Source organism: Barbus barbus, assembly GCF_936440315.1.
Source record: "Barbus barbus genome assembly, chromosome: 16".
Classification (NCBI taxonomy): domain Eukaryota; kingdom Metazoa; phylum Chordata; class Actinopteri; order Cypriniformes; family Cyprinidae; genus Barbus; species Barbus barbus.
This window is the reverse complement of record NC_136744.1, coordinates 16460943-16474281: the sequence shown is the minus strand read 5'-3', so window position 1 is coordinate 16474281 and position 13339 is coordinate 16460943. Positions and strand designations below refer to the sequence as shown.

At 35.1% G+C, this 13339-nt stretch overlaps 1 protein-coding gene across 1 annotated transcript in view; it reads left to right on the top strand.

Annotated features, from left to right (window-relative positions):
* The window catches only part of LOC306882182 (heparan-alpha-glucosaminide N-acetyltransferase), a gene marked incomplete at both ends in the record, with an annotated part of 31681 nt that extends 18644 nt beyond the window's left edge, over positions 1-13037 (top strand). The window contains 8 exons of the mRNA XM_079436655.1: positions 751-863; positions 1091-1212; positions 2576-2699; positions 3052-3138; positions 4745-4822; positions 10322-10392; positions 12017-12129; positions 12856-13037. Of these exons, the coding sequence (XP_079292781.1) occupies positions 751-863; positions 1091-1212; positions 2576-2699; positions 3052-3138; positions 4745-4822; positions 10322-10392; positions 12017-12129; positions 12856-13037 (890 nt within the window). The remainder of the gene's footprint in view (positions 1-750; positions 864-1090; positions 1213-2575; positions 2700-3051; positions 3139-4744; positions 4823-10321; positions 10393-12016; positions 12130-12855) is intronic.
* Positions 13038-13339: the final 302 nt, after the last annotated feature.

The window sequence follows — 13339 nt, the reverse complement described above, 5'->3', positions numbered from 1 at the left end:
AAAGAACAGTAAAAAATGTATATCGTGAAATAGTATTACAGCTTAAAAGAACAGTTTTCTATTTTAATACATTTTAAAATCTAATTTATTCATTTTATGGCTGAAAACTGAATTTTCAATAGCCATTACTCAGAAATAATTCTAATATGCTGATTTGATGCTTAAGGTTGAAAATAGTTTTCCTGCTTAATATTTCTGTGGAAACTGGTATTTTTTTCAGGATTCAGGAATGATCAATAGAACTTCTTTAAAAATATATATAAGGTTGTATAGTTGGATACACTTAAGCTGGTTATATATCAGTTAAAGTAGTTTCTAATTCTTGTTAACTTTAAAAGTATATATACTGTAAGTGTAAAAGGGATATGTATTATTGTAAATTGCAAATATTATATACAGTACTTATATGCTATTATCCTACAATATAGTGTATTTTTAGATCATTTATGTTATGACAGAAAATGGATTAGCCTGCACTGGTTTCATAGAAAAAGTCTTACTATAAGAAATTCCTGTTAGATTTTACAAAATCCTGACAATATTTACAGTAATGTATCCAAAGGAAGATATAAAATTTATAGGTAAAACACTTGTACAGCTAAAGAAACAAAAGCCCTACACTGACTTGCTTGCTGACTTCTATTAAATGCAACCCTATTAAAAATACATTATATGTGAGTGTGTCTTTCCATCAATAGTCTGTAATAGTAATCGTATGTTTATATTTGTGTGTGTGCATAAATGTGTTAGTATCCTGGTCCTGGCTACGGATACCCGGAGTGCTCCAGCGTTTGGGTTTCACCTATTTTGTCCTGGCTCTGACGCAGACTTTCTCTCCCCACAGAGAGATCCCCTTGAGGGAGGTGGGTTAAACTCTATGGCTCACATTTCTCTCAGATCAGACATCTGTACAGGAAGACACTTGTTCTGAAATAATGATTAATTGCTAGAGGTTACAGAAAGATGATGTCAATATGTTAATATGTCAAATAATTGTTTTTGATTAGCTTATTACTATTGAATCTTATAATATATACATGCACGACTGAATGATTACTAACCCTGTTTGCTTTCTGCATGTTCTCCTCAGCATTACTGGTGGAACCCTATTCAAGATTTGGTTTTATACTGGCCTGAGTGGATCTTCGTTGTGTTGCTGGAGACCATGTGGTTGTGTCTCACTTTCTTACTGCCTGTTCCAAACTGCCCCACGTGAGTTCATATTAGCGTCAAGCTTTGACCGTACACATTTGCGAAGAAGATTTAACTATCACAGTCAACACTACAAACGCAATAATATCGAATATAAATCCTGTGCATTCAATAATTAATGTGTAATGTGTCTGTCAAGCCTGATTTAACTGCAGTTCATCCCTTTATTAACATAATAATAATGTCATTCATACATCAAGCTAATTCCTTGGGTGACATATATGTTGGCATTATTACACAAGCGCGCCGCTGAGAATATATGTGGGATGGCGGTTATGTTGTACATTTACATCACGAATGTGCATATATATTCATTGCAATATGGTCATTTGTGTGGCGTTGTCTTTGTGAGTTGGTGAACGCACGAGGGTGTGTGCCGTACAAGCCCGTGTTGTGCAGCTCTTATGAGATCTGTGATTTATGAGTGTTTGGCGGCCGCTTCAGAGGGGATAATTAGCCAATCTCAGTCTGTCATGTGCACTAAAAGGAGGCAGGGAGAAAGGATTCATCTTCCTTTCTCTGCCTCTCTCCCTTTTTCTTCTCGTATCCGCTCAACCTTCCATTTACGTCCTCCTTCTCCTCTCCTTCAAGATTTTTTTTCAATGTGTCTGACCCATCATGACATTGATGATCACATGCAGAGCGCAGATAACTCTGCTTGAATAAAAAACATTTTGACCTCGCAGTCATTGTCCTTGTGTTTTGCTATCAACAAACACACTTCCTTCTAAATAATTAAACCAAAGACTTTTCAATATATGTTTTTCTTGTCACTGTTGCCTTTGGCTGTTTCTTTGAAAAGCTGTTTTGGAACAATATGTGCTTCTGAAAACTGAATAATGAATTGTTACATTTCTATAATATATTAATTTGAATGACAAGAAACTCATACATTACCCTTCAAATGTTTGGAGTGAGTAAAAATAAATTTAAAGAAGTGAATTTTATTCAGCAAGGATGCATTAAATTGATTAAATGTGACATTAAGATTTTACATTGTTACAAGAAAATTGTATTTCACATAAATGCTATTTTTTTAGCTTTCTATTCATTAAAGAATCTTGAAAAAATGTTGCATGGTTTCCACAAAATTATTAATCATCACAACTGTTTTTAACATTAACAAGAATAAGAAATCTTTATTGATCTTAATATCAGCATATTAGATTTTAAAATATATTAAAACAGCTATTTTGAAATATTGTAATAATATTTCACAATATTACTGTTTTACTGTATTTGCATTCAAATAAATGCAACCTCGGTGAGCTTATAAGAGACTTTCAAAAACGTTTTAAAAACTCATACCAACCCAAAGCTTTGATTTTAAAGGTAGTGAATATTATATTGTTTCCTCTGCTAGTGGTTATTTAGGAGCTGGTGGTATTGGAGATGATGGTTTATACCCCAACTGCACAGGAGGAGCAGCTGCATATATAGACCGGTGGTTATTTGGGGACAACATCTTCTGGTATCCAACATGCAAGGTGTGAATCATTTACGGTCATCTTAAACCAGTTCAATGCAGTAAATATCTGACACGGAATACTTGACTCTGATTGATCAGTTGGCTTTGTTATGTATAATAAGAGCAAAAATGTATATTTGACGATTGCCCCTGGCAACCAATTTCCTGCACTGAGATATTATTGTGTCTCTTGTATCACTCCATGGTTTCGCAAATCAATATGTCCATTTATTGACTTGGAATATTTGCAATAATGGCTGATTGTACATTATCACTCTCTTAAGTGAAATCACAGCTATAATTAGAATGATTAAAATGATTGGGATTGTATGGATTACATTACAGAAAATGTATCTTTTCTGTTTCTGTAGGTCTTGTATCATACAACCGAGCCTTTCGACCCAGAGGGTGTTCTGGGTACAATTAATTCCATAGTCATGGGATTCTTTGGCATGCAGGTAATTGAAGATACAGTATTTAAGCAATATCTAAAAAATGTGACCCTGGACCACAAAACCAGTCATAAGGGTCAAATTTTCAAAATTGAGATTTAAACACCATCTGAAAGCTGAATAAATAAACTTTCCATTGATGTATGGTTTGTTAGGATAGGACAATATTTGGCTGAGATTCAAGTTTTAAATATCTGGAATCCGAGGGTGCAAAAAATCTAAATATTGAGAAAATTGCTTTTAAAGCTGTCCAAATGAAGTCCTTAGCAATGCATATTACCAATCAAAAATTAAGTTTTAATATATTTACGGTAAGAAAGTTACAAAATATCTTCATAGAACATGAGCTTTACCTTATATCCTAATGATTTTTGGCATACAAAAAAATCAATAATTTTGACCCATACAATGTATTTTTGGCTTTTGCTACAAATATACCCGTGCTACTTAAGACTTTTTGTGGTCCAGGGTCACAAATATTGCTGTTAACATCAATAGTTCTATAAACAATAAGTTAATCTATAAGAGTAATCTACATTTTATGTACAATATGCACAGTTATTTAGTTGTTTTGATGAATAGTGCAGAATAGTTCCAATGCAATGCATACATACAACATAAAAGAAAAAGAAAAGAAAATCTGCAGTCTTGCAATCCGGTCATATTAAAGAACCAGAACTAACTGTATAAATAAGATAAACTTTGTTAAATATATAAAAAAGTAAAAATGAATTAATTAATTGACTGACAAACAAATAAATAATCAAATTTACTTCTTAAAGGATATGCACCAAAGACAACTCCACAAAAGTGATCCAGTGACAAATGAGAGAGAAAGCCTAAAACTAATCCAAAGCCCAACATGTGACTTATCCAAAATGTGTATTTCACAGACTATAGATCATTGACTTTTCAGCATGTTCTCTTCTTGTCTCACTGATTAATTTCACTTTTAGTTCACTGAACAATGACAAATCTATAATATTGGACTGGATTTGCTGGCAGCGTTCTTAGACAAACAGCTGTTCTGTCTCAGCGGTCCTTGCTGCTGTGGACAGATGTGTGCGTCTCTGGCAAAGGTCAGAAAAGTTTCTCACCCTTTGATGGTGACAGTGCCCCGGTGATCGGTGAGAACTAGACGTGCAAACTCAGTTGCAATGCTGAAATCCCTGTGGGCAGAGGCAAAAAACAGTTAGCGCCAAGCCCGTCAATCAACATGTCTTTGAGAACACGGCAGGTGTCGGCCTTTCCGTTTGTGTTCGTCCGCTCCAGCGTCCTCGGCTGAGGCTCATTCGTCATCACCGAATTAATCAGTGAGCTCGGCCAACTTCACAGCCGTGCATGGCTGCACGGGGAACGTTGAAACTTGAGCTATTTTTCAGGGCCACAACCACTGCTCACATCCTCTCTCTCTGTCCGAACATGATATCAGTATGACGTATGATAAGCATTATTATCCTGCAGTCTATTTGCTATTAATTAGTTTAGTTTACTTAGAGGATTATGGTCTATTTCGCCTAAAGTGCAGGCTTAATACGCATCATTTTGCTATGAAAATGGTCAAACGTTTAAGTATTTAGTCTAACACTGGAAATAATCTTTGTGTCCACAGGCTGGAAAGATTCTTCTGTTTTATCGTAAAGAGAATAAAAGTATCCTGGCACGATTCCTGATTTGGGCTCTCATCCTGGTACGTGCACACACTTGTATAAGAAAAAAAGTAGATTTAAACAGCAAGAACTGTACAATACAGCAATGCCTTGTATGTACAAATGTTATATTGCTTGTAGTTGTAGACAGCTTATGAAATAGGTAGGTATCATATGATGTGTGTATATATGCACTGAATGAATTCCAAGGCAGAGATTGCTATCACACCCCTCTTGGGACTGAACCGGATTGGTTGTTGAGCTCACGGATGTCTGGTGGTTTTTGAATCTGGAGTTTTACCAGTATTATTGCATGTTAATTTCCTCTGGTTCTTTCTGTCATGCATGACAGAAAAAAGGTTTAATTTATACTGTTGTTTAGCATGTTTTATTCCATGTTTAATAGCTTTAAAAAAAAAAAAACATACTTTAAAGAATCATGTTTATACTTAAAAACAATTATATATATATATATATATAGTCATGGCCAAAAATATCAGCACCCTTGGTAAATATGATCAAAGAAGGCTGTGAAAATTAATCTGCATTGTTAATCCTTTTGATCTTTTATTTAAAAAAATCACAAAAATCTAACCTTTCATTGGATAATAAGAATTTAAAATGGGGGGGAATATCATTATGAAATAATTGTTTTTCTCAAATACACATTTGACACAATTATTGTTTCAAGAAAAATTATGCTAGCTCATCCAAAAACAAACTCCAGCATATTCAGTTATCAGACACGACTGGAACTTCAAATGGGACTGGCTTCTATTGTCAGATGAAACTAAAAAATGAGCTTTTTAGCAGCAAACACTCAAGATGGGTTTGGAGAACACAGGGATAAAAAGTACCCCATGTGTACAATGAAATATACTGCTGTATTGTTGATGTTGTGGGCCTATATTTCTGCTGGAGGTCCTGGACATCTTGTTTAGACACATGACATCATGGATTCTATAAAATATCAACAGATAAAAAATCAATAAGTGACTGACTCTGTTAGAAATCTTATAATGGGCCATGTTTGGATCTTCCAACCGTACAATAACCACAAATCTCAAAAATAGAAAGCAACAAACACAAACCTCAAAAACAACACAAAAATGGGTCACTGAGCACAAAACCAAGCTTCTGCTATGGCCTTTCTCCTCTGACCTGAACCCTGTTGAAAATGAGTGAGTTGAACTGAAGAGAAGAAGCACCAACATGAAGCTGGGAATCTAAAGGATCTGGAGTGATTCTGGATGAAGGAATGGTCTCTGATCTGTTGTCAGGTGTTCTCTGACCTCATCAGGCATTATAGGAGAAAATTTAGAGCTGTTAAACTGGCAGATGGAGGTTTCAAAAAGTACTGAATAAAAGGGCCGTTAATTGTGGCCAATGTGTATTATAGAAAAACATTTATTTTATAATGATATTTCCCCCCATTTTAAAATCTTACTATCCAATGAAAGGTTAGATTTTTGTAATTTTTTTATAAAAGATCAAAAGGATTAACAATGAAGATTCATTTTCACAGCCTTCTTTGATCATATTTACCAAGGGTGCAGATATTTTTGGCCATGACTGTATGTATATATGTATATATATATATATATATATATATATTACATATATTGCATTTGAATACAATTGTGTTGTTTAATATTTTTGTGAAAACATTTTTTTATCAGGATTAGAATAGAAATATGAATAAAAAGTTCAAAAGAACACCATTTATTTGACATTGAAATATGTTATATAACATTATTTATAATGTATTATTATAAATGTCTTCACTGTCACTTTTGTTGAATTCAATGCATCTTTACTCAGCAAAAGTAGTTTTTTTTTTAAAGAAAAGATTTACTGACTCAAAATTTTGAATGATATACTGTAGTATATGATGTTTTGGCTCTCAGAAAAAAATAATTGAAATTAATTATTCTTATGCATACAGCTTTGATGTCTCTGGGACCCCAAACATATAAAATCTCAAAAAGTCAATAATTGCAGAACATGAGCGTTAAACTAAACTATGACCTCTGTGCTACAGGTCGGCGATGAGATTTGAGTTTATGAAACAAAAAAGTGATTAGATCTTAGATTGAGATGACATTAGTGAACGGCTGGCAGATTTGCGGGTTAAGTGCTCCATTTGGGTGGTCCCACAGACAAAAAGAGCAGAAACTGGGCTGGGTGGGAAGTGCATGAGGATGTTTAAACCCCTGTCTCAGGGGAAATGGCCATGTGCTACTAGAAATGTTTTCCAAGGACAGCACAGTTCACTTACTGCTGTCCTTCACTTGCAGAAAGGCTTTTTTATTGCACCATGTGGGGCGAATTAACCCTCTATGTATTACCACTCTGTATTTTTTGGTCTTTGTCAGTTTTAATGAGCATGACGAGTTAGGCAAGCTCAAGTTATATGGTGTGTTTAATCTAAAGCGAATTGTGTAGTCATTTATTCAAGGTTATTAAGCGAGAATCATGTTTCTGCGCAATGCAGCATATGTTGATCACAGGATCTACACAGAAAGGGAGTTTGCAAGCTTCTCTTCCATGAAAGACCTTGCCTCTGTGTTTTGTTTTGGACTTCGGGAGGCAGAGCTGCTGGAATGCCCTCTCTAGAGACAACAGGTGCTGATGGAGGGGTTTTGTCTGGCAAACTCTGGACATAAAGCTGTGGATGACGGGGGCAAATGACCTGCATTTCTCAGCAATGGCTTCTCTTACGGTCATTCTTGCACGGTTCGTTATTAATATGAGCAAGAATGTTGTGGCTTAGCAAAGCTTGTATCTCATTTTTAAAATATATTAAGGACTAAAGATTTGAGGTTGGGCCATTTATATGAGTGTGCAAATTTTTCTAAATGTCCTTTTCATATGACATCTGTTTTATGAGTCAGATTCATTAAATTATGACAGACAAATGTTACCCTCAACTCCTCCAGAAAGCTGACACAATGTCCTGTTCTTACTCAAAGGATCTCTCACTCGTGCCAAGATATATATCCTTTATACTTTGTTTCCTAGGGAACGTTTTTTTTCAGAGCACATTTGTTTTTTCTTAAGGTGTGCAATTATTTGATGTTTGAATACTTATCCAAGCTTAAAATGTAGAGAAACTATCAGTAAGCCATTGGTAGGCTGACTTTTTCATGAAACACTTTCAAAACATTGCTTTGTTTGTTTGACCTTCCCAACAACAGCAACACACGTGAATTTGGGGCGGTGATATCTTTTTATCCAAACAATGAGAGACAGAGGGAATGTTTGGGAAACCTGTTTGAAAACAGTGTTTTTAATATTTTATACACATTTTTGTAGTCTAGTCATTTACTATGTAGCCTTATGCTTGTGGAATAGCGAAAAACGCAAGGACTTGAGAAGCATTTTTAAAAAATTTGAACTTATTTTGACTTGAGTGCTGCTTTTTAGAACAGTGTGTCATGCACAAGGTGCCTTAAAAATGTGAGGTGTGAGTGAAATGGTCAAAAACGTCTCTGTCAAGTGCATTTTACATAGGAAAACAATGGAAAAGTAGTGCAGTGCAATGGAAAAAACACACAAGTTACTATAAATCTAACATTATTTAGTGATGTTTATACTTAAAACTAAAATCATTTCAAAATTAAAGTGAAAATGGAAGTTCTTTTTTATAATTAACTTTTTTCATACCCTGTTGTTAAATTATTTTGTATTTGCATATTATATTTTTATTTATATACATAGATATGTATATACTGCTTTGTATACATTTATTTAGTATGTACCCTAATCACAATCCTCCTCTTCTTCTCACAGTGAAGCATTTTGAGTGTGCTTTTTGTGAACCCAGACCCACAGTACGCAGATGCCTGATCCCAGTATTTTAAATTTCATTATTCCCAAGCCCTATGACAAATCGGGCCATTATAGCTGTATGTTGAATCATATTGGCCAGCATTATGGGGCCACACTGCTCGGGGTGCTGAAATAAATGAACAGAGATCTATTTCACTTTACCTAGAGGCACAGCATGATAAAATAAACTAGCCAACAGCAAATAATTATGCCACCGCTGTTCACACACTACCTCTTATTGTGCAATACAAAGATGGTTTATGTATAATATAGCACTTGCATCATATTTAAATAAATTTTCCTTTTTTATTCAGATTTAGTGATAAGCGATCATGTTTTTCGAAGATATATAGAATAGCACGGGGAAAGATTCCTTATTTGTATATGCTGTAAAGCATCTGTTGATATGTTTTATTCCTTTCCTCTCAACTTTTCCCCAATGCTTCATCCCTACGTTGACGTCAAAGAAAATATAGATTGTGGATTGGACCACAAAGCATATAACTAAGGATTTAGGCAACCAACAAGACCGTTACAGGCTTCATGCTTCTCGATAAACACTGCTCATCTCATAGCACAAGCAAACAATCAAAATCATTGACATCTCTGGAGAGCTCTGAGGTCTGAGAATGTTTTAAGCAGCACATCTCCAACAGCCTCTTGTGCTGTTAATGTGCTCTTCACATACGTTATCCTGGTTAAACAAAAATTACCTCCCACCACATCAACAGTTATAAAACGCTGCTCGTCTAGAGGGAGAGGGGTTGTCTTGTCATCATTTCCATGAGTCCTTTGTCAGATTGTGGGATGATTTGATGCTTCACCGTGCCAATAAACAAGGACCCTGAGTTAATTAAAGTTCAACGATCACTACTCCGCAGTTTGAGATTGAAATTGAGCAATTGCCCCACATATCAATGATTGTCCCACATCCTGCCTGCATAGCCTGGAGACTCAATCTAGAGCCAACCAGGCTATTTCCACACCATTGATTCTGTCATCTATACAAATGATGGATATCCTCCTAACAAGCAGGTTTGGATGCTGAACTGTATATCCTCACAAAAGCACAATATTCCTTTAAATGAGCCTGATTTACTGCAGTCAAAAACAGTATTTCATGAACTGGTCAGTTTTGAAATTTTGGCCTATTTGGCTTTTCATATACATGTTGTTTTAGACTAGTGGAAAAAAAAACATCCAAAATCCATGTTTAAGTTTTTATTGTATATTATCTATTGTCTGTAGATTTCATTTACAAGACATATATTTAAAGGCTGCTTTCTCAAAATGATTTTTTCCCAATACATTGAGCCAGAAAATGGATATTGAATTAGATAATGCCTCATTTGCATATTTAAACATATTTAAGAAAACTTGTAATACACAAAATGTTTGCAATTTCTAATGTAATCAATAAACTGGGAAAGTACGGAGATATCGATGAGCTAATTATGTATTACCGAGGGTGTTCATTTAAAAAAAAAAAAAAAAGTATTGCAATGTAGAAATGTAACGCTTGAGAAGAGAGCTTTTGCGTAAGGCATGAGGAGATGGATCTGTGTTGCGTGTGTTAGTTGGAGGGGCTTCACCTCCCGGGAGCGTCAGCCAATCTGCTTGATTCTTAGCGGTGCTGCATTTGGGTTGTCTGATAGTGCTTGCTTTACAGGTCTGCATTGATTTGAAATCTGTTTTATTCTGATCCTCAGGGAATCTCTGCAGCCATCCTTTCTAAGTGCACAAGAGACGAAGGATTTATACCTGTCAATAAAAACCTTTGGTAAGTGCTTCCTTACCCTCTAAATCCAGCTACTTCTCCATCCACAAAAGAAGGGATGAGACTCCAGCAGGCACAAATCAGAGGCTGCTAAAACACGCGTTTACTTACCTCTAACGACAGAACGTCCTGTAAATAATCACCCCCACTGGCACAGGAGTGAGACGCGGCGGGTGATACATCCACTGTCCAACTAGATCACTCTTCTTTACAGCCAAGAGAGAGTGAGCAGTTTTATTTTCCCAACCATATATCTTGCAGAACTCTGGCTTATCTCATCCGCCTGTTGTGAAATTGAGCAGGATGAGGTCAGCCCTACATCTTCAGAATGGTGCACATTAAATTATTTGTCATCTAACACCTCAGAATAAATAATGGCATGTAACTGAAATGTTCAGTAGACAATCATACGATTGTTCATCTCTACATGCAAAAAAGAAAAAAAGAAAAGAAAAAACAACAAAAAGGATTTGTGAGATTTATGCTATATAAGCAAAGAAAAAAACTGTGGGGGGAGGGGGGGTATGGGGAAAAATTAAAACTTAAATAATTTTAAAAATTAATAAAAATATATTTTGGTATTATTTATGCTATTTATATACTACTATATAATATATTGCATTATGTAAATGCTAAATAATGTTTAATACTTTAAATGTTTTAATTTTAGTTTGAGTTTCAGTAATGTTATGTGCTTTTATATTATATTTATTTGTTATTACTTTAGTGTTATTATGTTATTATGTTACTTTAGTTTTAATATTTCTATTTATTTTTCAGTTTTAGTCATTTTAGTACTTCAACTTTAACTGAATTTCATTTCAGTTCACATCATTTGTATTTAATTTTTATTTAAAGTTTTTATTTAATATTTCACATAATTTGATTTAATTTCATCATTTTAATTCATTTTAATTAATCTCTTTTTCTTTTTTTTACAATTTTAATGGTTTTAGTTTACACTAACAACACTGTTTTGAAAATATTTAAACTGGGAAACAAAGCAAAAACACTGATCATTTTTTCTATAAGAGACCTGCGTAAAGGTTTTTGCATTAAATTTGATCTCATCTTGCCTTTGCTGTATGCACTCTGTCTCTGTAACCCTACTGTACCTGTTTGAGTACAGACATACCTGCTTGAATTTATATGGGCAGTTCATCATGCCCATTATTGAGCCCCTGAGTGTGTCTGTCTTCATCCCTAAAAGTAATCAACTCCCAGCCAAGAGTTGTTTTTTTTTTTGGCTCAACTTCAGCTGACATAAACGATGCTCTGGGACGCAACCATTTTACATTAGATAAAATTCCATCGAGCATCCTGGCACTTAGGAACACAGAGGCACATGACTTATTGACATAGTTGTACTGAGCAGGTGCCAAGCCTTCACTTTGGATGCTTATGTTTCTTATTGGCTTACTCTAAGCACAGAAACTACTATATACATTATTTAGTCCCTGGTTCTGCACTGTGTTGTCCTCTCTGTTACAAGAAATGTTTGGCAAAGCACAGTGCACCTCTAAGGGTCATTTTTGATATTTTTGTGGACTGATATGTCTTGTCTGCAATATATGTTTTCCATCTTATCAAATGGTTCAGATCCTACAACATCTGCTGTCTTTTTCAGGTCCCTGTCATTTGTTACTTGCATGGGCTGCATGTCCTTTGTGCTGCTGGGTCTGATGTATTTCGTTGTAGACATTAAGGAATGGTGGGGAGGACAACCTTTCATTTATCCTGGTATGAGAATTCATTTATTTAAAGGAATAGTTTGCCCAAAAATAAATTTACCCTCAGACCATCCAAATTGTGCAGGAGTTTGTTTCTTCATTCAAAAATTTAGTATTGCATCACTTGCTCACCAATTGATCCTCTGCAGTGAATGGGTGCCGTCAGAATGAGAGTCCGAACAGCTGATAAAAACATCACAATAACCCACAAGTAACCCACACAATTCCAGTCCATCAGTTAACATCTTTCTCAAATGAAAAAGCCATCTAGTCTGTATCAGGAGAGAAATATGCACAGATCAAGCACTGTTTACAAGTGGAAACAGTCCAAAACAGTTCTACACAAATATGTCGGTGGATTCATATACAAGAGGACCACGGGGAGAAGCGTTATTATGGATTATGAAATTGATGGTTTTGTTTCTTACAAGCACACATCATTTCACTTCACAAGATGTAAATTGATGCACTGGAGTTACTTGTGGATTATTGTGATGTTTTTATTAGCTGTTTAGACTCATATTCTGACGGCACCCATTCACTGCAGAGGATTCATTGGTGAGCAAATGATGCAAATCTGCTCTGATGAAGAAACATGAAGAAGAGAGATGTTGAAGAAGCTTATCTACATCTTGGATGGCCAGAGAGTGAATACATTTTTGGTGAACTGTTCCTTTAAAGCATAATTTTATCAGCCAACCCAGTCCAGAAAAGCTTACTGTGCATTTGTTTGCAGGGATGAACTCTATATTTGTCTACGTTGGCCACTCTCTGCTGGGATTTTACTTTCCTTTCAGCTGGGAGATGCGTTTTCAGGAAAGTCACTGGGAACAGCTTTTCCAGAATATATGGGGTACTGCACTTTGGGTCTTCATTGCCTACCTGCTCTACCGCAAAAAATTCTTCCTCAAAATCTGATGCTGCTGGTATTTTTGTCTCATAAAAGTCCTTGTATTTCTCTTTAATTTAAGTTACAAGCTAAAATAAAGTTTTAATTATTAAATTATTAAATAAGTGCAACATTCTGTTTAGGTATTTATGCAACATGGGTTTAGGATCCAAAAACATTGATATTTTTGTTTTCGTGAGTGATGAATATCTCTTTTCATGTCTGTAAAACTGAATTTGGTGTATTCCTATGTTCAATTAGTTAATAGGCATAAGAACCGAGACCAGAGGATCAGATTTACTGTCTTCCATGGACACCTGCAGTGTTTTAT